The following is a 26647-nucleotide window of genomic DNA, read 5'->3' as shown; positions in this document are numbered from 1 at the left end:
AAATTGCTGTATGTATCGGTCAAACAAACATATATGTGTTTACACTGGAAGTGTTTCTCAAGCATTTAATCTTCTATTTTGTTTTATTTACACATATTGTTTTTTATTCCTGTTTATATAGACACACCTTGTTCAGAATAACACTCAGTAATAAATTGATTTTCACAGAGGAAGCAGAAATGGCACAAGACTTCACATTTCCCTCATAGAATCAATAGCCAAATATTTTTCTTTCACAGTTCTGTCAGTATCTCTGTAAGCAAGTCTGCCCAAAACAGAATTGACAAATAAACTAGTAATGTGAAAGTATCATTTTTATCACTTCCCCTTTTAATAGGAAAGTGCAACAACATAAAATCAAGCCAGATATTATTTTAATAAACAGAAAGAGCAAAGAGGAGCTAGAGAAATAAAAGAGAGAGAGGCAAAACTAGTTTTTCAAAGGTAATGTCCAAGTTATTTTATTTGTGTTAGTAGAACAAACTTAACTTCAGAAACTGTTAACAGCATCAGATGGTATTACATTTTAGCTGCATAAGAAAATGATGTAGCAGAGTATCACCAGACTAATTCTGATGTGTGTGGAGTGCTCCACTCTCTCCTCACAGATCATCCGTTTCTGGAACGCCATTTACCTCTGTAGGGTGTATAGTTATCATTATGGGAATATTCTCAGAGGTCCATCCTTTAGGAGTCCTGTTGAAAGACCGCCTGGTAGAAAGAGGATTGGCAAGGACCATAAATCGTGGATCATTTAGCAGGAGGAAGTTGAAATCTGGTACCTTGAACTTAACCAGTTTCGATGCTCTCTCAAAACCACCAAAAGGAGTGGCAACTCTGGACGACGGGGACAAGAGTAAAGGAAAGGTGAATCAAAACATATACTCACTCTGCTTTGAACCTACAATTAAAAGGGGTATTTCAGAACATTCATATGGGTTTTCTTTTGAAGCACTTGCTACTGGTTTCCTCTGTAGTACTTTTTAGTAGGTAGGTAGCCGTTATCTCACTAATCCTCATGGCAACCTTTTGAAGTAGGGCACTAGCATTCCGATTTTACACCTGGGGTGGAACTGTGGTAGAAGGAGTGTGAGCTGACCAAGGTGTTGCAGATATCTCATCAAGTCTAGCAACACTAGAACAAACCACTTCACTGAGAGAAGGCAGCAGGAGTTCAGTGTGCATCAGACAATAAACCACTGCAAGAACTGTAGATGTAAGGGATTTACTATTCCATTCTCTCTAATAATGATGATTTGAATGGAAATAAGCATGCTACCTTACAGAAAAACCTTGAACAATTCAGCTGAATTGCTTTAGAGAAGTTAATACTGTAGTTGAAACTCATTGGTGCATAGGTGTGTGTAACTACAGTGGTACCTTGGGTTAAGTACTTAATTCGTTCCAGAGGTCTGTTCTTAACCTGAAACTGTTCTTAACCTGAAGCACCACTTTAGCTAATGGGGCCTCCCACTGCCGCCATGCCGCCAGAGCACGATTTCTGCTCTCATCCTGAAGCAAAGTTCTTAACCCAAGGTACTATTTCTGGGTTAGCGGAGTCTGTAACCTGAAGCATCTGTAACCCAAGGTACCACTGTAATCTCTTAATAGAAATGGTCAGAGACGACAGTCCTAGTCTAGATGGAGCAATGCTTTGACTCATTTTAAGACAGCTTCATATGTAAGTTCTATTTCATAACATATTGTCATTGTTTCCTAATGACATTGCCAAAAATATACACATGAGCTGTCTGGTTCCTCATAACCTTCAGTCTTGGATATTACAGGCAGATTTCTGAAAGGTCAGGAAATAGCTTTCTAATATTTTAAAAGAAGTACCTTCTTAAAAACAAAATGTGTTACAACTAGATCAAATGTTCAGAATACACGTTTTCTGGATAGGGATCAACATAAAGAAGAGCAGAGTAATTAATTAGTTCAAGTTCAAGAGTAAATCTTCTGAAGCAATCATTTGGATGATGTCAAGGAGTTGTAATGCCCTACATTTTATGAAAGCAAAACATGTAATTTGAATCTGACTCATTGTATACAATCAAAACCCAGCATAATAAAGCTTGTTGATTGTAATAGAGAAGTGCAGGTCTTTTACACAGCAAAAAAAAATTAGCCTGAGCTTAGGTTCATTTCGCAGTTTTGTGACTTGCGAAAGCAGGTGACCATACATATGCAATGCAGGTACACAACAACCAGGAATGATTAATCATAATTGTAGGTTAGAACACAATCATTGTTTTGTGTTTCATGAAATGCAGTTCAGTTCCTATGTTTCAAATCTAGCCCAGAGAGCCCCAGTGTTGGTCTTTGTGAACTGATAAAACATTTGAAGGAGGTGGTATCCAGTTTTAACTTTTTTCTTCTAATAGAAACATGGGAAGCTGGCTGATACAGTGGTACCTCAGGTTAAGTACTTAATTCGATCCAGAGGTCCGTACTTAACCTGAAACTGTTCTTAACCTGAAGCACCACTTTAGCTAATGGGGCCTCCTGCTGCTGCTGCCCCGCCGGAGCACGATTTCTGTTCTCATCCTGAAGCAAAGTTCTTAACCTGAAGCACTATTTCTGGGTTAACAGAGTCTGTAACCTGAAGCACATGTAACCTGAAGCGTATGTAACCTGAAGTACCACTGTACTGGATTAGATCATGGATCCATTTAGCTCAGCAATGTCGACAATGACTGGCAGTGGGTCTCCAAGATTTCAGACAGAGATCTCTCCCAGCCTTGCATAGAGATGCTAGAGATTGAACCTGGATGCTTTCACATGCAAAGCACATGCTCTACCACTGAGCTACAGCCCTTCCTCAACACCACTATATTTCTTGTACCTTATTTCTGCCCCCCCATCATTCCCCCCCCCCTTCTTGGTATGGTCAACAACAGTGTCTAGCAGTTCTTGCAAAAAGCAATGGCTACCAAGCAATCAGTGTGGGGAAAGCAACTTTACATTGCAATAGAAGAAGAAAAAATTCCTTCCAGTAGCACCTTAAAGACCAACTAAGTTAGTTCTTGGTATGAGCTTTCGTGTGCATGCACACTTCTTCAGATACACAGTGTGTATCTGAAGAAGTGTGCATGCACACGAAAGCTCATACCAAGAACTAACTTAGTTGGTCTTTAAGGTGCTACTGGAAGGAATTTTGTTTTGTTTTGACTATGGCAGACCAACACGGCTACCTATCTGTAATTGCAATAGAAGAAAAGGATGCAGATTTGGATAAATGACTATTGTGGAATCAGTGGCTTAAAAGCTTGTGGCGCATATGTAGTACATGGCAACCTGCAGGTGATGGTTTTGCAGCTTGAGGAGTTGGGCTGCTGCGTTCAGTGCAGTAACACAGAACGACATCCAGATGGACTGGATTCCTTCTAGTGCTTTGAAAACAATCCATTTCAGGAGGGGAACTTTGCTTCACTGACAAGGGAGGGAGGCATAACCGGTCAAGCCTGCTTCTTGTTACATCCAGGCATTCTGTGGTGCCTTACTTCTCACCAAGGGTTCTTCTTTTGGATAGTTTTCCTTCTTGGGAAAAATGATAATAAAGGTGGAGGAAATTTCCTCCCCAATTCATTGCATAATTAAAAACAATGAGTCAAGAGAGTTTTGAGGTGCCTTAAGTCAAGGATAACACAGGTTTCCTGTTAGGGAAAAGGCAGGGTAGTAGTAATAATAATAATAATAATAATAATAATAATGGCCAACATGATGCATGTTCCCTCTGTCTGGGCCAAACTAGGCATCTATTAATTGTGTGAATGTCATTAACAAGTATTTTTGTTGTTATGTAAATAGCAGCAGTGGAGACAGGTGGGCAGCCTTCAGTCCATGGGGATGAAGAGTTTAACCCTTTTCTTTCCCTGCCGCAGTCTCAACATCTTGTCTCTGATGCTGCTGTTTGGATTTCAAGAGAAGCTCCCACTGGCACTAGTGGGGGTTTCCCTTGACATACAAATATCAGAAAAATAACTTTTGTCAGAATCGTAGCACAGAGAGCGTTGAACTTGCCCTCCACATTCCACATAGTTCTGAGGTGATCAAGCTCTGCCAAAATTACTGCTGATGTAACAAAGGTGTGTACTAATTCTCATCATTAATGTAACATCTTGTTTCTCTCTCAGAGAGGATGGGTCAAATTCAGTGTCCATATGCTGGAACACTTGTCCCACAAATATCCACTTGAATTTTTATTTCTTTTTGCTGCCAAGTGAATAATCTTCTCACTTCTTGTTTTGTTTTGTTTTGTTTTGTTTTGTAAGTTGTTTCCAGGACTTTGAGTTGCTTGGTCTGCAATCCTATACCCACCTAAGTGGAAGTCCCATTGAATCCAGTAAGACATTTCTAAACAAACATTTAGGATTACATAGTTTATTTACTTTTTTCTGCTGATGCTGCTTATCAGGTTTAGATCATCCTGACCTTATTTCAGCAACTGCTTTGTGTGTTTTGACTGCTTTATAGTTTTAGTGTGTTTTATGCTGCCTTTTATGGCTTTTGTTGTTTGAGGTGCTGTGCATTGGTTTGGGTCCTATTGTGGCAGAGACTGTGACTCATACATTTTTTCAAAAATAAATAAATGAAGTAATAATAAATAACATTTTCCTCCTAGGTCTTCCTCCTTGGCCTTCACAGTTTGATGATCAGGAATGAGTCTGTGTCTGATGTGAAAAACCCAGAATTACAATTCCTGGAAATATTTCTTCCTGCAGTGACACAATGCCAGCAGAAGGACCTGACTCACTGAAAGAGTGGTGTCACTATTATATCACTGGGGTCTCTTGAAGGTGATGTCATTTTCTGCATTTTTCCCGAAACAGTAATCAAATTAATTACTTATAATGACTAGAGAGTATAGAGCCTAAAAAGAGGCATTTGGTTGTTGGACTCTTATATTCAGCCAAGTAGAAATCCGACAGAAAGAAATATAATCGAGGAGTTGTGGGTTTTTGCTTTTGTTTAAAATACTTGCCCTGTTCTCACCCCACCCCAATCATTGCTTTCAGTTTCCCACAATTCCAGCTGAGCTGTCTTAACTGTATGTTTGGTGTGTTCCCCTCCCTGCCCCAAATTTGCTCTGAGTGTCGTGTTGGGGTTCTTTACTCCCACCATTTCCATGATTTCAAAGTAGGCTCTTGCACAGAAAGACTCAGGTTATCAGTAAAATAATATCAGAGGAGTTGGGGTCTTGAGAACAACTAGGCTTATTGCCGTATTGGCCCGAATATAAGCTGCACCCGAACATAAGCTGCACCTTTAAAATTGAATGGGGGGAGGGAGATAAGATCCCAGTATAAGCCGCTTCATTCCTTGCTGCTCCTAACTGCATGCTGGCCGGGGGGGGGGGGGCATGCTGTGTTGCTGGCGGCTTTTTCCCTTCCTCGCTCTCTTCCTTCCCGGCCTTGGGGGAGAGGACAGGGGACTACATATGGGGTGGGTGCTACTTCGCCACGCTCCTGTTGCAGTTTGCCCCGCGCTCCTGGCTGCATACTGTAAGGTCACGAATATAAGCTGCACTTAAAGTGTGGGAAAGTGTGGCTTATATTCAGGCCAATACAGTAAATCTTAGTGGCTTCAGTGAGGCCACCTGTGGTCAGGTTTGCAGTCTTACAGCACAACACAGCCGAGTTACACACTTTTCACTCCAGCTTAGACCCTATGGGAGATAGACGGGCATGTTCAGCATTAGCTGTACTGTACTCTTTGCCTTTAAGTGTCACAGGACACTCAGCTGTAGCAAACCATAGTTTGTTCTTGTGAGAGTGTGTCAGGGTAAGCCTCAGACTTGCTTGCTCCCCACTGCGCTTCTTTGTTTGTGTGGGGAAGGGGGGTACATGAGCTCAAGGTTCACCCCCAGCCTGGTCTTGTAACAACAACAAGCCGTATCGTTTTGTTACATCTGAATGGGGCCTTTGTCTTGATTCATAGCTTATGCAATTATGAGATCACTTCCATCAGCATCTGTTGCATCATTTTATGAAGAGACCATATCCTCGGGAAGAACAGCCAGTACCAGGTTTTGCCATATATGGCATCTTCCTCTCCCCCTTCCTCATCCTACTGCGTGGCTCCAAGGTGGTAAGAAACAGCCACCCAACTTTACGCTGCCCATGTGTTTCCCACCACTGCATAGCCTTCTGAATGAGGGTGGATCTTGGCAGTCTATGAGAGAAGTTGGTGGCAGCTGCAGGAGGAATCAGAGGCTCCCTGTTGATAATGGCGGACCAGATTGTGGTTATCTCTATGCCAGGTACAGTGTGGTAGGGCTCCACTTGCCAGCCACCTCACTCCTTACTTTGAGACATTTGCTTCTTTTGATTCTGCAGAATGGAAATACTAGTCTTGACCAGCTGCTAAAGGCATGCAGTGCCTGCTTCCTGTTTTCTGTAGCAATGGACTGCTACCTTTTGGCTTTCTGAAAGGATTTTTTGTGTTGTGTTAGTCACTTGGAATTAAATGCAAGCTATTCATTAAAGGAAAAAAACACACACACACACCACACACACTGTTTCAATAAATGAAATTACTGTATCAAGTTTGAATAAGCATGCGCCACAGCCTGGGTGTTTTGTAAAAATGTTCCCAAAATACTTCCAGTCAATGTCAACACGTCTAGAGCTTCTGCTAAAAGCCAAAGGACACCATTTGAAACGTAAACATTTTCTTTCTCTGTTTATCTCTTGCCGTTAGCACACTCGGCTCTTTGTATGCAATACTGTACCTAGATTTTATTTTCACAAGAATTTCACCAGCTTTTTGCTGGTTTTAAAAAGTCTGAAAATGTGGGGTTTTTTTTTTTAAAAAAAGGTATAAACAAGCGCAGAAATTCAGCTTCTTGTTGACGAAAGATTATCTAGTGACGTTGTCAGCTCTCAGATTCCCTAAGGGACAGAGAGGAACATGTGTGGCAACTGCGCCTGCCTCAGATCTTTGTGGGATTAGATCCCAACTCCCAAACCACAATTTGCATATCTATAAACCAAGAGATAGAGGGAGGATATAATGCCTATAAATATATGTGTGCCAAGGTCTTAACTGGTCTTACTCATTGGCCTCATGGCAGACAAAATGGTGGTTGTGGCATCTCTAGTGTCGGGGAATCTCAGCGTGCAATACAGCCTATTCTGTTCATTCTAAGGCTGATGGTGTACACATACGAGTTAGTTCCTGAATTTAGTGCAATCCTGGATCAAAGGGTGAGGGGCTAGATATATTAACGGAATTAAATATACAGAAGAAAAGTTTTCAGTTCTCCCCGAAGTTTCTCTGGAGGCTTAGGGCCCCCCCTTGAACTATGTGTGATGGGGTGCAGTGTGAGGGGGGGAGAGGGAAACTTTCTTTCTGCAAACCTTCTTCCATTCTTTTGTCTTAGGCTCCAAGCCACAGTTTCCATACAAATCCATCTCTTATAAAACTTGGTGTTTGTTTATTTATTTATTGGTCCAAATTACCTGTTAAAGCTCTTAAAGTCAGGCAGCTCTGGCTTTGCTTCAGGCTTAAAGAGTTTGGGGTATAAGGCTTCCAACAGCTCTGGGTCGTTGCTGATGGCTTCAATCCAAGGTGATTGATAGTACTTTGGCACAGACGTAGTGTTGAACCTCTCAGGAGGAATTGTCTTCAGTGGTCCAGAATATCCTTCGAGAGGAAAATTATACACAGTGTTTGGATTTTGCAGTAGCAACCTCCCAACTGTCTCACGCAGCATTCCAACTCATTCTCACCATGTCCCATGGGCACCGCATAAGACGTTCTACAATAATTGTCACTTAAAGATCATTTGATTAAGATTGTGGTTTCAGCCATAATCCTCAATGCTGCTCTTCTAAATTCTGTTGTAAACAATGGATTAACTCTGGCAAGAAAAGTCTAAGGATTTAATAGAAAACTCTCGTCTCATGTGCTCAAACTTTTTTTTTAATACAACACTGGCATATTTAACACATGTCAGGGAACTGCCATCGGAGGAACCGGTGGTAGAAGGGCTCACGCAGGCTGGGAGAGACTCAGCAGCTGAAGCAGGAACCAGCAGGGGGAGAGGTGGGTCTCTGGTGGAAGGGCTCACGCAGGCTGGGAGAGACTCAGCAGCTGAAGCAGGAACCAGCAGGGGGAGAGGTGGATCTCTGAGGGATAGCGAGCAGGAGGGAGGGCTCAGGGACACGTCCAGCGAGAACAGTGGGGAGGTATCTGAAGCTCCCATAGGGAGACCCACTCCTCGCCGGAAACTGTCACGCCGTGAGTCCAGAAGACGTGTTTCCGTTAAGGAGCTTTTATGCTGGAAACGATTCCGAAAGCAACCACTGTCGGAATCTGCAAGTGACTAGAGCAGCCATGTCTGAGGGGCTCTGTCACAGACAGAAGTTTGTGGGCTTGAACAAACTCTGAGGGACTGCGAATTTACGCACAAGCAGCTCATTATCCCATCACAACACATATTCAAAATACACTGTAAAACCTGGAGATTTACCTGCAGTGATCTCACTTTGTAACACACAGGGGCAAAGCAAACTACAAAACACATCAAGTAAACTTTAAGTTTTTTTAAAGGCTTTAAAAAGCCCACCTGTTTCAAATGGCTTTTAATTGATGTCTTTTATGATGGCTCTGGAAAAGACTGGATTATATTTTATTGTACTGTTGGTTGGTGTAGCTTCTGGGATTTAAAAAGTTTTTATTATAATATGTTTGTATTTTTATGGTTGTATTTTGTTCTCCACTTTGGGTGGACTTGTTAGGGACACGTGGCTTACAGATATTTACATAAGGAAATAAATAAGTGTATATATAGACACATGTACAGTAACTAGTGTGGCCAAACTGTTGTGGAACTGCATTCAGATCACATTGCTCAGATGTAAAATCTGCCCTGTAAGATCCAGACCAGGAGAAGCAGGTTTGGCTAGTTTCCAGCAGAAACCAACTACAGTATGCACAAAGCTGATTGGCTGGCTCCTGAGATGTCATGAAGCCACTGGCTCTTCACGTCCCAGAGCAGTTTTTAAAGTTGTTTTTTTTTTAAACAACTTGTTGTGGGTTTTAAAATAATAATAACAAGGTGCAAAACAAATGTCTAATCATATCAACTTGAAAGTTATTTGAAAAATAAAATTTAAAAGACAGGCAGCTTGCCTGAAGCATAGGGAAAGAAATGGAGAGAGAGAGGAAATCATTGTGGGATTCAGAAGAAAATAAGTGTGCAGTATGTGATGAGTAGGCAATATTCCTGCATAGTGGGGGTGGGTCTAGATGTCCCTTGGGTCCCTTCCAGCTCTAAGATTCTATGAGTAAAGGCAACTAGGGAGGGAAGCCAAGACAACATTTTTTTTAAAAAAAATAATGCACTGACTCCTATTTATCCACACATCCTTGCAAGGCATGCACGCATCTATAAGAGAGGGGAAAGCCCATTTCAACACGAGCCAATCAAATTTTCAAAACATTTATGATGACATGTAGCCTCCAGCTATTTAAGCATGTGTTTGGCCAGTTAACATTAAACTTCCAAGAGGGCATGTAATTGGTACAATGTACACATCACAACAGCAGATTCTTATGTGTGCTTTCTTGTGTGTAAGTTTCACTGTGCACAACAGAGTTTACTTTCAGGGAAGTTTGTGTAGGATTCCAGCCTTAATTAAATAAATCTATACATAAATATGGTGCTGAATCCATTATGCGGCAGTCGCACAAGTGGCGAAAAGGCTGTGATCATTTTACAAATTATGCCCCCATAAATCTCTCAGCTCTTGTTTAGAAAAGGGCAGACAAAGAAAAGACTTCTTTGTCGCTCAGTGCCTCTAGATAAAGGAAACACGTGTCCTTGCTACTGTATAAAATGTTCTTGCTACCAGAGAGCCAAATTGTTCTCCTGTTTACTCTTGTATAAGGGTTTTCTTTCAAACATTCTTTCACGCTAAATATTGTATAATTGGTCAAGTCTGCATCCGCTGAAAGATTTCCCCTAACAACCAAAACAGACAGATAGATTTGCAGAGCTTTGTTGTGCATAAGATAACTCTGTTTGTGTGACCTCCCCTGACCTTTTTAATAAGATCTATTCATTTATGATTGGTTTCAAATAAAGAAGCTACACATTTAGTAGATCCAGGCCGAATAACTTTGTGCCAACATTCTACAGATAGTAACTCAAAGATATAATCTCACTGAATTGGGGCCTTCACAGGTTTTAGCACAATAAATGCAGAAGAATAAACCAAACCTCTTGCTTCAGGCTTGAACTTTTGTACCAGGCAGTGGCGTAGCGTGGGTTGTCAGCACCCGGGGCAAGGCAAGTAATTTGCGCCCCCTAACCCGTGGATTTGCGCCCCCTAACCCGTGGATTTGCGCCCCCTAACCTGTGGATTTGCCCTAACCCCAGATGTTGCGCCCGGTGCGGCCGGCCCCCCCTGCACCCCCCACGCTACGCCACTGGTACCAGGGCATTTGTATTTCCATAACAAGTGCTGTAGATTGTATAGAGCTAAATCCTAGTGTGACCTCAACCAGTAACTGCTGCTATTATGATGGCAACATGGGACATGATTTATTTCAATGCCATTTTATGAATTGCTTTTCATGTAAATTTCAAGGCGATTTAAAATCGTACAATAAAAAGGGCTGAAAAGAATTGCACGTACAAATGACTTATTTTGCACTCTGGACTATGAATGAAAGGGTTGGGGAGAATGACCCTCATGCAAAAATCAACCTTGATTCACATGGGACTACTTCATATTGTGCTGCTGATACGCCATCAAGTTTAATGGCAGATTTATGTGTTGGAAAACAGTGAAGGTAGAGTTATCATGTGGTAACTTTTGCCCCTTTTGCCTTGGCCATCTCACAGAGGTCATATGTGACTCATCTATGCTTCCACTAAAGATACCACACAGTAGGTCTCTATGGAAGAATTTTGATTGTTTTTACTTTGCCCAGAAAATAAGAGGTTTGTCTGGCTGGGATATTCCACGGTGGCTTACCTGGGGCAAGGGTTTCGGGGTTCGGTGGACTCCGTGGATCAGGGGTATTAGGAGGTGTTGTTGGCGCATGCTCTTGAGCTGCCTCCATGCTGTTAGCATCCAACTGAATGCACTGTATGACCTCGCTGCGCTGCATTTGAATGATAAGAAATAGCACAGCTATCAGGTTCATAACAGAGACGCCAAAGGACTGCTGAAAACAGTGTCCTGGTTCCTTGGCGTTTCTTAACTGGCAAACTGATACACTAAATGCTTTGTTCAAGCATCTTCTTTTTTCCTGACCACTTTTTTTTTTTTTTTTTTTGGCCTTCGTATTCTGCTGTCTGAGCACCACATACTCACAAGCACCCTGTTGAACTGCTGAAGTGTTATTCTTGCTTTAGACTTGTGGGATGAAGATGCCACAGAGATTAATTGGCTTTCTAAAGCTAGAATAGAAAGTATCTGGCAAGTTGGGAATGATAGGCCTCTTGTGCTCTAGGGAAACAAGTTATCTCTTAAAATATCCTTTTTCCTGAAGCAAAGGCTGTCAGATGGTGCCCTAATTTTAAAATGATGTACTCACTGTCCCCAACAAAACAAACAGACCTTATTCCAGAAACTTCACTACTTCAAGTGCCCTGATTCAGTTTAGATCCAGGTACATAATGGGGGGCGAAGGGGTTATAACCTTCCTCCCTTGACACCATGACCCTGATTCACACACACACACACACACACACACACACACACACACTCCACCCCACAAAGTTGCTATTAACTTTGGAGGGGGAAGTATTCTAGAATGGCCCCTTCTCCCCAAGTGCAGCAGCCCTGACCCAAATTGCCCTTCCTTGTTTGTCTTAGCAAAAGAAAAAATATGTTGGGAGATGCATTAGCACATTTCCTGCAACACCTTTGTGATGTCAGAGAGTACTCTAAGAAGGCCTTGAATTTAATAAAGCATCTAGGCACAAAGCTGTCTAATAGCTCCAGCAACTGAGAGGCTCTGTTGGTTTCCGCCAAGTAGGACTCACACACAGAACAATTGACGTTTCTGAGTGATGAAAGAACATTGGGGATGATAAGTAACTGCTGTAATATTTAGGATGGAAATATCCCTCCAAGATGGAATTTGCCTGTTGGCTTGATTGGCAGCTTCCCCTCTCTCCCCACGCAGCTGAAATTCCCCATCTGTTAAGGAACTCTATTTTCCTTTGTGTTTGGTCATGCTTACCTCACTTGGACACCTAAATATTGGCTTTATCCCTAAGCAGTATCCATAAAGAATTCCCGCAATGACACCTCAATTTGTAATCATAATAATAACCTTAGCGCAGGCCACTTCACAAAGATTAATGACAGGCTGGAGTGAGCCATTCTTTCTGCTGGGTCATTAGTTCCATGGCTGCATCCGAAGCCTTAATCATTGTTTCTTTAACATAGAATTAGAGCGCTCTAAAAAGTCAGAACCTTATTTTAGCCATGACATTGAAATGAAAAGGTTTGTAAGTATAGGCTGCTTTTGAGGACAATTTTCTGTAGGTATGTGGGGGGGGGGGAGAGAAATATGAACAAGGCTTTAAAACAAGAGTCCTCGACTGAGAAATTCAAACAGATTTTGTCCACCCTCAGGAGCCTTGACATATCACAAGATTTACAATGCAGTTGTTTCCATGTTTACTCAAAATAGTGTGTTTTAATGTAATTTGCTCGGTCACTGCTCCAGCTCCCTCGGCCAATAATGCGAGATGAGCGCCGCAACCCCAGAGTTGGTCACGACTGGACCTAATGGTCAGGGGTCCCTTTACCTTTACCCCCTAGTTACCCAGCAGGGCAACATCTGCACCATACACTTAAAGCCTTTGTCTTTAACACTTTAACAGTCATGGCTTCCTCAAAGGGATCTGGGAACTGTAGTTTGTGAAGGGTTCTGAGAGTTATTAGCTTCACAGAGCTACAGTTCCCAGAGTTTCCTAAGAAGAAGGGTTGATTGTTAAACCACAATGGGAACTGTAGCTCTGTGAGGGAAACAGGAGCGTCCTATTTTTATATTTTTATTTTAAATAAAAATATTTATATACCATAGCATCATATAAATGTGGTCTGAAGAGCCCCAGAGGGTTATCTAGTGCAACCGCTTTCCATGCATCTACTGCAAAGGAAACCATTAAAAAATTCGTAACAACACCCTTAGCAAACTACAGTTCCCATTTCTTTGTGGGGAAGCCATGGTGACTGAAAGTGGCATAACACTTGTACTGCTTTAAATGTATGGTATAGATGTGGCTTAAGTATACTGTATATTCCAGCTTTAGAATCCCTAGGCTAGTGCATATAGTTATGATATGGGTTTTGGATGTAAAACAATAAGGACTGAGGGGGGAAAATATAGCAGTTTATGCACAGAGCGTTAAGCTAGTTTTCTAAAATAGCTTCCACCTAAAAAAGGCAGCAAAGCAACCCCTTTGTCTCTCTGGAATGCAGAGATGTTTTTACTGGCATTTGTTTGAACTGACCTGAATAACTTGGTGCTTTGCCACTTGTGAGTGATGATCGTTTCCCATATATCTGGCAACGAGAACTGTAAGCTACACCACGTCAATGCATTTCAACTGACAGCGAAATATTGAGCCCATCTTTTCGAGTCCTGGTATGGTGTCCTTTCCAGTTCTTAGATTGCCTCTGTGGCCCCCTACGTCTAAGGGTGCATTCAGACATGGGGAAACATTGTGCTTATTTCCCTCATTATGATATTAGCACTTTTGTCCCATTTTCTAAGGTTCTTTTCACAATGCAATACCCGTTGTGTTGTGGACTTGTGGCTTTGGGACAGATAAACCAGCATATCAGTTTCACTTTTTGTTTCAATTGATATTGTATGGACCCTGTTTAATACTCTTACACTGTCTAGATTTGATCATTATAATGCTCTCTGGCATAAGATAATAATCTTCAGTCACTTTCCTCTCCTCCTATTTTAGGTTCCACAGCACATTTAGTTTGTTTTGTAACCTAAGTTTACCCATTCTTCTCTTCTTCTTCCTGCTCTTCCATTTTCTTATAAGACCCAATCTAATCTTCCTTTAGTAGCTTATAAATATCTCAACACTCTAGCTTCTTATCTTTCTGATTGCATAGCTCTAGTCCTCATTCTTTATGTGCTAGTAGTACTTTGCTTCTTGTCAACCGCAAAATCTTATCTCTTATTTGTACCCCTTTCCTCTTTTTGTTCCTTATCTCTGGAATGCCCTGCCTCCTGATGTCAGAACACCTCCATCATTTTTTTCATTTTAAACCACACCTGAATATTTGTTGTTTTCGCTGGTTTTTGCTCATTATCTCATTTCAGTTCCAGTTCCTTTCCTATTATACCCCTTCCTTTCACAATCTTACTTTGCCTTTTGGACTGCAAACTGGGTACAGGACCTGTCTGCACTCTAACTTTTTTGTATGAGGCTTTGCTTGGTAGCCTTTCAACAATAATAAAAATTTGTCATATTTTTGACATATCCATTGCTATTTCTTCCTATCTGTATGGTTCCTATCTCTTGCCCTTGCTTCTATATTCTTATTCTTATTCTTTTAATTTATACCCTGCCTTCTTCCCAAAGGACCGAGGGCAGCATATGCTTGCTAATTTTTTTTATGATTTAGTGTTCTCACCTTTTATTCTAGTCTACTTCCTTCTGCCCTTTGCTATCAGAGTTTCTGGGCTCTTAACTGTTCTCTGTTACCTCATATCCTGTCCTTCCATGCTGAAATCAGATTGCTTTATCCCTTGTCTGCAGTGGCTTATGATAGTAGTATATTGTTGTACATCTAATATTTAGGACTGCATTAAGCAGAATGAACGGCAGACAGACCTTTTTAAGCCCCTTGAGATTCTTGTTCTTGCTGCTGATTTATTCACTTTGATGAGTCACTAATTGTGCAGGCCAGACATGCACACAAAAAGTGATAGTGTAAAATACTCACATTTCTTGGCTTGCTGGATAAAAAGTGAAGATTTTCATATGTGTATTTGTCAGATCTTCGTTGGCGCATCTTGAATAGCCGCGCTCCTCTGTTACTTAACAATGACAACTCTTCCAACATGATGTCCCTGGGGATACTGACCTTTTTTCCAAGGTCTATTCCAGGGGATTCTGCAAAATAAAATAAGTGCATATTTCTTAGAAAATTCTTCCAGGTAATTGGTATGATTCAGCTAAAGTTAAGCTCTAGTAAATTCTGTTGATTTCAGTGGGAGGGTTCAACAGAGGCAAAGCAAAGCTGGGTGTGATCCCTTATGCAAGAGACCATCAGCAGACTTTTTCACCCGTAGACATAAGAACTTGCAAAGGGTTTTCACTTGCCACAGAAACCAACTGGGGATTTGGGAGGGGAAAGGCTGTTACTCCCATACAGCAGCTCTCACTTCATAAATTTATGAAACCAACATATGTAATCTAGATTAAACCAAAGATTCATGTTGCTAGGAGGCATGGGATGCTAGGATGCACAGTCTCACACATGCAAACCATCAGGGGAAAATGGCATTGACTGAGTCACTCAGTGGTCTCTGGGCTCCAGAAAAGTATTATCAGTGGTGCATTGATAGCAACTGGACACCTTCGTGGGGCATTGGTCCATAGAATCTCCATGTTCAGAGGCAGGATAATAGAATTGTAGCATGGGAAGGGACCCTGAGGGTCATCTAGTCCAACCAATGCAGGTATTTCAACTAAATAATACATGACAGGTGGCCATCCAACCTCTGCTTAAAAACCACCAAGGAAAGAGAGTCCACCACCTCTCGTGGAAGTCTGTTACACTGTCCAACAGGTCTTATTATAGAATAATATAGATCCCACTGAGTTCCACTTGCTAGAAAGCAACAGTTAGGGTGGGGAGCTATTGCCTTCATGCTATGACCATAATAAAGATTTGGATTGGATTGACTTGTGGGTTTTCTGGAGGCATTTGGGTGGCCAATGAGGGGCACTCAATGGATTTTTTGTTTATCTGAATATCTCTGTCCACTGCTGACATTAATTGTGTCCACTGATATGTATGAGTCCTCAAAGCACTTAACTTTGACTGGATGATACTTGAACTGGGACATCCAGTTTCTACACTGTTATGGGAGGCCTTGACAGGTTGCAAGGGGGTGTCTCTGAGGGTACTCACTGGTGCCATATTGGGGACCCCAGATCTAGAAAATATAGACTGAGTTTTCCCACCTCCCAGTCAAAGAATGCAATCAGAGCTCTATCGGAAAAAGCTATTTTATGTACCATCTCTCAGCTACATAAAACTATGGGACCAGGTTCTCTGCCATTTTATTTTATAGGAGGAAATACTATTTTTCCACAGACAAATCCTCTTTATTTTTAAATTTCTGTCTCATGAATCTTGAATTATCCCCAAATGTTTTTCCCTGGCCAGCCAGCCAGTTGGTATTTTCCACAGGAAAGTGGGAGAAACTCAAAATGAATCTTCCAGAAAGTAAGTGTGGTTTTAGTCTGGCAGTCCTCTTTCAAATGTAAATAGCGATGGACAAAAACTCAGAAAATGTGTTTTGAATTGGGTAAGTTCAGACCTCAAAAACAACAGCAGGACATCCTGTGTAGCATGAATAAAGTTAATAAGCTGTGTTAATTAATGTGGTGTTATGAAACTTGCAAGGGCGCAATTCTCAGAGTGCTGAAACAACAATGAAGGGTAATGTATTGTCTCTGCTGCCTAACAGTGCAAAAGCTCAACATTTAACTACATTCTGTATGCAGGGTGCAAGTGAGTGACTTTTGCTTCCCTTGCAGACCATACAACACACGTTGCTCTCTAGATGCACTGATTTATTTATTTATAGCTTTTATATCCCACCTTTTCCTCCAAGGATCTTAAAGTGATGTACACAGTTCTCCCCTCATTTACCGTATTTTTCCATGTATAAGACTAGGTCCCCCCCCTAAAAAAAATGATGTCAAGAATTAGGGGGTGTCTTATACACGGATACATCTCCCCCCCCCCCATTTTCTTAAATCTGAGTCCCCCAAAATAGGGGGCGTCTTATACATGGGGGCCTCTTATAGACAGAAAAATACGGTAATCCCCAGATCAGCTTTCAGGCAAGTGAAACCAGAACCAGAGCCAATCTCCTTACCCATCCTGACTGCCCAACAGGTGACCAGTATTGTAAGAGCTAAGAATGCTGATCACAGATTTAGAAATAAGTTCAGAGAAGTCAGTAGCTCACAAAACATTTTACTAGCTTGTCTGCCTACACATACCAACACACATCATTTGGGGCATATCCACAGTCCTCCATCATTCCTCAAATGACTAATTTCTCATACAAAGAAATTTCCCTGCCTGGCCAACTGGAGAAAATTCTTACTTGCCACTGACAAAGAGCTTCTGATAAGCTGGCATATGGAACTGGGAAAATGCATGTGCAAGTGTTGTTACATCAACAGCGATCCCTGACCTTCTGGGCTGGAGTTGGTGACTGAAGGCACTATGAATAAGAACCAAGCATCCATTCAAACAGCTTGACTATACTTGGAAAACTAAACTGAACCATCTTATTTGTTAAAAAATGCTGCAATCCTATGTGTGTTTATTTGTCAGTATATCCCACTGAACTCAGTAGGATTTACTTCCGAGTAGATGTGCACAGGGTTGAGGACAAGAGATTTCAAAAGAACTGGTAGCAGTCAGTTGCATATTTGTTTTTCTTTAAGAATTTGTGCTTATACTAGCCTTAAGTATAAGAATTTACATTTACACCATCAAAATAACTAACGAATAAAATCCTACAGCAAAATTCTCCAAGGTTATTTGTAACATCGTAGCATAAGATTACAGCAAATAAAGCATTGGCACATTAGAATCCAGCTGCTAAACCATGGTGCCTATGAGAGATATGTATACTTCTGGATAATATTCTCTTTCTGTACCATAATCAACTTTTTCCAACCGAAAATCAAAAATACTTTCAGATTTCAAAATGGCATTTTGGTTTAGGTCTGGACTCACTGCTTTAGGCTGTAATCCTAAACACACTTACTAGGGATTAAAGCCCCTACTGAACTTTGTGGGGTGTACCCTGGAATAAACATGCTTAAGATTGCACTGCACAACTTCTCTTGTCTTAATAAAACAGGGTTTGCTGGCTTTTGCAGACTGACCTCTTGTACATCGCTTGCTAGTGAACGTTATATATTTGAACTTGATTAATCCCTCAAACACATGCTTCTCTCGGCCTTTCTGCTCCAGAACTTTCATTAGTCATCTCATGTTTCAAGTGAGGATTTAAACCACTTTGTGTGTCTAGGCAGCTTCCCAGAAATGTTAAGTGTAAGATTAATTTGAGCCTTCTGTCAATTAAAACATAATTCTGCAGTCTGTTTCAATTAAGCTGTGCATAGATCTTGTCTGATGTTAGCTAAGTGCAAAGAGGATGAGGAGAAGAAAAGAAAAGAAAAGGTGGAGACAAGAGGAAGCCAATCTCATATAGGAAATTCACATGAAAACCCAAAATACAAGGATTCCTACTGACTTCTGTCAGCCATGGAGCAGTAGACCCAGTCAAATCAATGGACTTGTTTAATTTAATTGGCAGTTCTAGGCACACATACCTGGGACTTACTCCCAGGTAAGAATGGGTGGATTTGTCCATTTTCATTTCTCTACATTTCAAATTTTTCCAATAGAAACTTCAGCCCTCTACATTTCCACAACATTTTGTGGGTGGTGGGGGGCAGGGATGTTATGCCGTCATGGAAATTTATCAGCATTTTATTTTGAATTTATTCTAAAATACACATTTTTGTATGCAATTTTCCTTAGTGTTTTAATTTTTGCATTTATATACAGTAATGCATTTTGTGTGATTTTTCTTTTTACTATTGTACACATTTTTATGAACACTTTACCCTAGTATATGCATTTTTATTTTTATTTTACACATTACTTGGCTGGGGAATTGCATTACAAAATTCAGAGAAGTGAAGATTTTGAAGGTTAGTTGTGTTCCGGTTCCCATATTGTTCTGGAAGGTGTAAATTAAGGAAGTTCATCTTTAAAAGCAAACTGCATCAAATTTCTTCCCCATCCCTACTCCCAGGAAAGTCCTTTTGAACTCAAACAGGCTCATTTCTGAGTAGACTTATACAGAATTGTACAGTTAATTAAGCAATTCTTCAGGTCTAATGCAGTTTACACTGCCATAAACATCACACTATGTTGATGTTGTTTATGAACACAAATTTGTATGATGGGGGAAAGATGAAGTTTATGGTGGGAAATGCAGATTCTTCCAGAGAGGGGATGAATTTATCTTTCTCTGGAGAGATTACAGCACTTCCTATGTGAAACAAAATGATTTAGTGGATATAAAGGAAATAATACAATAAAAAGGAAATAATATAATATAAAGGAAAAAGCCAGTTAACAGATACCAGAAAATGTGGCTTTCTGGGCTTATTATAATATTTTACATCTGGCTCCTAAACACAACACATGGATTTACTGAAACACATTGGACAGGGTGATTTGATTGGTGAAATTACTTAATTAAAAAAAGAAAGTTTCAAATTAAAAGTGTTTAAGATGTCCTTTTCCCTATTATTATTTTTTAAATCATGTTTTCTCCATTATTAAATAATAAAACCAAATTTCCACCATTATTATTATTATTATTATTATTATTATTATTATTATTATTATATCTGCTCATCAGATTAAAGGGACAGAACCAGGGTATTATTTTGGTTGAATTATAGCTCAGTCAGTAGAGCATGAGGCTCTGAATCTTAAAGTTGTGGGTTTGGGCCACCACGTTGGGCAAAAAAGTTCCTGCATTGCAGAGGTTTGGACCAGATGACTCTCATAGTCCCTTCCAACCCTACAATTCTATGATTATGTGATCTGAAGAAACTTCAATGTGTTCTGCCTTTCATTACAAAATTATGGCTTGGATCGCTTCCTTTCACTGATGACTCCTTCCACTAGAGAAAGGGAAGCTTTTGAATTTGGACCTATGTGTTTTGCAGCACCAGAGAGCAACAACGCTTCAAAAGAGAGAGAATGAATAAGGATACTTCCCCACCCCATTTAGAAATAGATGTCTTGTCATACCCATTCTGAAAATAAAATTCCTATGTGAGCTAATAAGGGGCTGCAATAACTCTTAGGCACTATGATCCCTTCTCCAGTTTAGTATTTAATAATTAAAATAATTAACACCGTGTAACTAGCGGCACATGCTTTTGCTGTGGTCACAGCAAACCTCTTGATGGCCTAATTGTTTTGATCCATGGCTGCATGAAATGGCTGACTGTCCATAGGGATAGCTGTCAACTTTCCCCCCTTTTTAAGGGAAATTCCCTTATTCCGAATAGGAATCCTCAAAAGAAAAGGGAAAAGTTGACAGCTATGTCCATAGGATGCCAGGTTAAATGGTGGCAGCCCTAGTATGAGGGAGAAAAATTATGCAATGGGAGTCTCTATGAAGTATGTGTCTATCTGCCTTCAGTTTGCAAATTCAAAGGGAACTTCAGAGCTGTGATTTACAATTTCTGGATTCATGTCACCCAGAAAAGTGGACTTTCATGTTTACAGGACCATTTTATATTACTAGTTTTAGGTTCTGTTTCCAGTCCACAGACAGTGCAAGCGAGGATCTGAGCATATGGTATTCAAACGACCACTTTCCCTATCTGGGCTGAATGGAAATACATTCAGAAATGGGGCCATATGGCATTGCCCTAACATACGATGAAACCAGGAAATAAATTAACCACAGAACACTTGAAGTCTTTGGAAAACTTTTGCAAAACCCATCTCCCTGCCAGCTTACACTGGTATGAGGGAAGGAACACTCTGAAAACAGACCAGCCCTTGAGATAGAAACAGGCCTTGGCTGAGTCTCCTGAAAAGGCAGGTCACTGGATTTTCTCCTGTTCTCTAACAGGGCTTATGATATCACAAACAAGCCAGTGGGGGAATGCCTAGTCAAGCAGATTTTTGTAATATTAACTTCAAAATGCAGGATTCTTGACCATTTCAGGAAACACTTTTTCACATTTAGCTGACATAAACTTGTATGTGATTATTAAAGTTTGCGATCACACATCATCTTACTCCAAAAAACTAATAGTGATATTTCAAAATAATAATAATAATAATAATAATAATAATAATAATAATAATAATAATAAATCAGGGTGTACTAGCAACACTGGGAGCCATAGAGCTATGGGTGTATATGCCTTGGTTTCTAATAGAGAAATGTCAGACAGCAAACCCATCCAATAAAATGACAGACAAGTGACATTTCTGGAAGAGGCAGGGGAAAATCTTATCTAGCCACTAGATAAGAACAGCCTGGTTTTGCATGTGAGTGAATATGTGTGCATAAACTGACTGAAGAATGTTTGGGTGTTTAGATGTGAGATTCAGCATTTGGGGTGGGTGAAGAGAAGAGGGTGATATGATCTGGGGGCCTACCCTCAGTAGCGGTCTTCAGATGAAGGCTTAGCTCCACTGGTTTGGTCATCTCTACAGTAAGCCATAGAGATGCGGGTGGCGCTGTGGGTAAAACCTCAGTGCCTAGGACTTGCCGATCGCATGGTCGGCGGATCGAATCCCCGCGGCGGGGTGAGCTCCCGTCTTTCGGTCCCAGCTCCTGCCCACCTAGCAGTTCGAAAGCACCCCTAAGTGCAAGTAGATAAATAGGTACCGCTTTATAGCGGGAAGGTAAACGGTGTTTCCGTGTGCTGCGCTGGTGCTGGCTCGCCAGAGCAGCTACGTCACACTGGCCACGTGACCCGGAAGTGTCTCCGGACAGCGCTGGCCCCCGGCCTCTTAAGTGAGATGGGCGCACAACCCTAGAGTCGGACACGGCTGGCCCATATGAGCAGGGGTACCTTTACCTTTACACTAAGCCATATTTCCTACTGCTTCTTGTGGAAATGTAGATCAGTCAAACAAGCCTGTCAGAATTCTCCTCCAAAGATGGCAAAAAACCCTACTGCAAAACATTTCTTAACAGAGATTAGTTGGGAACTGCGCCTTGAATGGTTGGATAAGACTACAGACAGCTTTGAGTGGGTGGAGGCGGAGATTGAAACACAGTGTACATATTGCAAATATCCTTGTGGGTTTTTTTGTTGTTGCAATTTTTGAAAATACGAACGACAGCTCTAAAACTGAGGAGAGATACATCTTCCCTGCGTGAATAGTTCTGTAATAGGGAATCCAGACATATTAACCCCCCTCCCCAAATAATATTCCGAAAGTCAATCCCAGGCAGAATGTACATCAGCTGTTAGATTACTTCATTCCTCCACAACAGTTGTTCATCTGAAAATAGCTTTCAAATGAAAAGAGGCAACTACAAAAGGATTAGTTACCATAGGCAGCATGATAGCCCCATGAGATTATTTATGGCAGCACACCCAGAGGCAAAGCTGTAAGAAAGTTAATGCTATAAGATTAAAAAGAAAGGTTAGAGAGTGACAAGGGACATACAGTCATAACAGGGATTTAACGCTATACCATTTCTGTGGATTTCTTTCATGATGGCGGATGCTTGCTGCTTCCTCTCTTTGACCATGTCAGAATGTGAGAGCATTGTAATAGTCCGGTGCGATTTTCTTACTAGAAGGAGAAGGGAAAGAGACATTTTGATGCTATTCAGTAATGGCCTCAGGAGCTGAATAATATCCTGCGTTTTTCACTTCAGCTATCGGGAACTGTTTCTTGCACACAGAGGAAAGGATGCATGTTGTGCTAACACTGCATACGAAGCCCCAATGAGTCAACTGTTTCTTGAATGTACAAAGCGAACTATGTGACACAGTGACACGGGCCTTCTGACCTCTTCGCATGCCTGCTTAACTTCACAAGGATGGGCAAGCCTCCTTCAGCTTCCATATTGTATATACAGTGGTACCTCGGGTTAAGTACTTGCCGTATTTTTTGCTCTATAAGACTCACTTTTTCCCTCCTAAAAAGTAAGGGGAAATGTGTGTGCGTCTTATGGAGTGAATGCAGGCTGCGCAGCTATCCCAGAAGCCAGAACAGCAAGAGGGGTTGCTGCTTTCACTGCGCAGCGATCCCTCTTGCTGTTCTGGCTTCTGAGATTCAGAATATTTTTTCCCTTGTTTTCCTCCTCCAAAAACTAGGTGCGTCTTGTGGTCTGGTGCGTCTTATAGAGCGAAAAATACGGTAATTCGTTCCGGAGGTCCGTTCTTAACCTGAAACTGTTCTTAACCTGAATCACCACTTTAGCTAATGTGGCCTCCTGCTGCCGGAGCACGATTTCTGTTCTCATTCTGAAGCAAAGTTCTTAACCCGAGGTACTATTTCTGGGTTAGCGGAGTCTGTAACCTGAGGTACCACTGTATAGTTATATACTCATCCATGAATGACTTCAGTGTTATTTCCCTACCTGAAGCCTCTGAAACACCACATCTTTTACAAACCCTCCAAAAATTGATGAAATAGTCAAATCTTTGAGGTAGCACATGTTATTCAGCAACCATCTAGAGAAATAAGCATTGCAAAACAAGTGCAAGAAATTGTATGTTGTCCATTTACTGTTCGTAAGTTTAGAAGTGGCCGGCTCATAGGACAACCAATGTCAGATTATTTCAGGAAACAATACACTTACCTTATTGTTCTGGAGAACAGTGATCCTGATGCTTTGGGTGAAGTTTATGGAGTTAGTGATGAATGGGGATGACCTATCCGGTCCCGAGTGACTTCTATGCTTGTTCTTGGGTCTGCATGATGCCTTGTACCAAGACAAACTGGGGACTGACCCTCTCCAAAAAGATTGGCATCTAACTGACATAAAGTAACTATTTATAGAAGCAAACACTCCAGCCACTCATATCTTCCTGGCGAAAGAAGAGAACAGAAAGGATTCTGCCGCACGCACCACAACAGTGTGTGTATCTCTTCCACAGCTTGTTGAAATATTTGATAGAACACTTCTTCATAGTTGTACAGCTTGTTCCATCATCACTTTTGAGAATGATAATCTCCACATTATAATTTAGAAGAAAGATATTTTTAAAATACAGTCAATTAAATATATGGATGGCAAAGACTATATTTGATGGGAGTGGAATGGACTAATCCTTTGCTGAAAGATAAAACCATCATACTGCCTAATAGCTAAAGTTAGTGTTGAACAAAGACTGCACTTAAGATTCTGCAGAGTTGTCTGCCCTGAAAAAACAATTTTCCTTTTGTTGGGGGTGGTGGTGAGAATAAAGTCCTATATCACATGCAAATTGCTGGAAATGACAGTCCTAAACTTCCATTTTACACACTGCTTCTGTCCTTTCCTCCATGCTCAGGCTAAAGGAACACTTGATTATTTGCATACAGCTAGTTTTACCATGTTAAAGTGGTTATGCTTGTTTTTTTTGTAGCTATTGTTGCTTGATAAGACAGCATACTCCATACTTGGCATCTCATAGTGAGTTGTTCCAGCGGAATGAAATGGGAAGTAGTTTCTCAGATATCCCAAGCAAGCTGTATCCAGTTATCATGTAGCTATAGTTTTGGAGATGAACAAATCAGCCTCTGTCTTTATTCTTTAAAAACGGGCAGTTCTAGAGTGATAGCTCGATGTCTGAAAGCCTATCCTACTGATAAACACACAGGAATTATATAACGAAATCTATGTAGTGTTCCTCTACACTTTCCTAGAGCAACTGACCTGTGAAGTACCCTCTAGTGTTGAATAAAGATGAAATGCTTTTAGACATCACAAGATTGACCCTTTTATATTCACTAGTCATGAAACTGGCCTTTACCTTCAGATAGATCACCAGTTAATGCCTTACCACTGAAAGCTTCTTATACCATTACTCCAGTGTCTACTTCAGCTTTCGGTGTGTCCCCCTGCCCAAGCCATATAATTCCAAGTTGTTGTGTTGACCTATAAAGTTCTGAAGCCCTTAAAGGCAGCTTCCATCCTTGTGTTTTGATGCAGCCCTTTAAGCTTAACAAAGAACTCACTTTAATTGTATAATTCGTGTGTTGAATATGATCAGCAATGTCACATGAAGGTCACACACACACCATCCATTTAGAGCATATATAGAGGACATATCCTCCCCACCAAATAACCCTGGGAACTGCAGTTTGCCCCTCACAAACCCATGATTCCCTGTACTCTTAATGAACTACAGTTCTCAGGATTTTGAGGGCTTTTAAATTATGGTCTTCTTGGGGACTGCCCCTCGACTATGGACTCTTAACTGATATTCTTTACAAGGTGATAATTACCCTAGGGGTGGTGTTGAGGAAATTTACAGTAAGCAGCTTTGGGGTTATTTTAGCTTATTTTGAGTATATGTTTGTTATATTACACTGGGCTTTTTAAAAAACAATAGATCTCTCACCATACTCTATTGAGGGAATGGGTTAAGAATATTTGAAAATCTGTTTTGACCATCTGTACCTCTTGTTATCAAGATCTTAATGGTCCCTTTCCCAGAAAAATTCCTTAGACAAATTTTATTATGTTTAATGTAGAACTATACAATTAGTAGAGCAAATAAATTATATGCTGTATAATAGAGGTTCAGTTCTTAGCTGTTGTGGGGTACCCCAGGGGTCTTCCTCCTAGTAAGCCCTTCTTTGGAATCCTGCATCCAAAGTGGTGTAATGTTTATTAAACAGCTGGAATTTTAAAATAGGGAGGGAAATCATTAGCAATTGTTCTAGCTGCAAAAAGGAAACCAGTAATTAACTCATTGATTAATGTATGGCCACTTCAGGAATGCCAGTGCCATAAGAGTGAACAGGAAGAAACTAATTTAATGGGCAGAAGCCAAAACAGATAAGCAGGAAACTATGAAATTAAGTGACCAATTGAAGAGAGAAAAGCCACAGCAGCTCTTTAAGAGGCCACACTGGACAAGTGTTACAATTGCTTTTTATGGAAGCGGGTGGCATTGTGGTCACTGAGCCTCTTGGGATTGCTGATTGGAATGTCAGCGGTTCAAATCTGCACAGCGGGTTGAGCTCCCGTTGCTCTATCCCACCTCCTGCCAACCTAGCAGTTTGAAAGCACGCCAGTGCAAGTAGATAAATAGGTACCGCTCCAGTGGGAAGGTAAACAGCATTTCCGTGTGCTCTGGCTTCCATCATGGTGTTGCGCCAGAAGCGGTTTAGTCATGCTGGCCACACGACCCGGAAAGCTATCTGTGGACAAATGCCAGCTCCGTTAGCCTGAAGTGAGATGAGCGCCGCAATCCCATAGTCACCTTTGACTGGAGTCCTTTACCTTACCTTTTACATTACCTTTACAATTGCCTTTTGGATTTTTTAAAATTTTTTTTTTACCACAAATCAGGTGTGAAAAAGGATGGGAGGCAACTCAGACACAGCAGATTGCAATAGTTTGTTAGGAATGACCTCCAGGTTCTCCATAAAACCTGAGAGAATGAGTTACCGGTATGTACATTCCAAAGAAAACAGTTAGTGTAGAAACAATCTACAACTCTCTGGAGTGTGTTCACTTTTGAACATCTCAGGCCTGCTATGTGTTATTTTGGAGACTCCTAGTGGAGTCTGGAACACAACAAATGGTTCCTCAAATATCTCTGGTGTCAACCAGATAATGTCCAAAACATTTTTAGCAATGGGCAACATCTCCACGACTGCAC

General features: G+C 41.0%; 1 protein-coding gene across 1 annotated transcript; it reads right to left on the bottom strand.

The window, feature by feature from the left end:
* Positions 1 to 431: 431 nt before the first annotated feature.
* MYOZ2 (myozenin 2) lies at positions 432 to 23790 on the bottom strand. The gene is made up of 6 exons (XM_028744546.2): positions 23632 to 23790; positions 22515 to 22616; positions 14946 to 15115; positions 10989 to 11118; positions 7464 to 7647; positions 432 to 837 (listed from the first exon to the last, which is right to left on the bottom strand). The coding sequence occupies exons 2-6, from the start codon at positions 22588 to 22590 to the stop codon at positions 603 to 605; spliced, it is 795 nt and encodes a 264-aa protein (XP_028600379.1). The 5' UTR covers positions 22591 to 22616; positions 23632 to 23790; the 3' UTR covers positions 432 to 602.
* Between the last annotated feature and the right edge of the window lie 2857 nt (positions 23791 to 26647).

Source organism: Podarcis muralis, chromosome 9 (genome assembly GCF_964188315.1).
Source record: "Podarcis muralis chromosome 9, rPodMur119.hap1.1, whole genome shotgun sequence".
Taxonomy (NCBI): domain Eukaryota; kingdom Metazoa; phylum Chordata; class Lepidosauria; order Squamata; family Lacertidae; genus Podarcis; species Podarcis muralis.
Note: the sequence above shows the minus strand (reverse complement) of the source record. Positions and strands in the feature narration are given on the sequence as shown.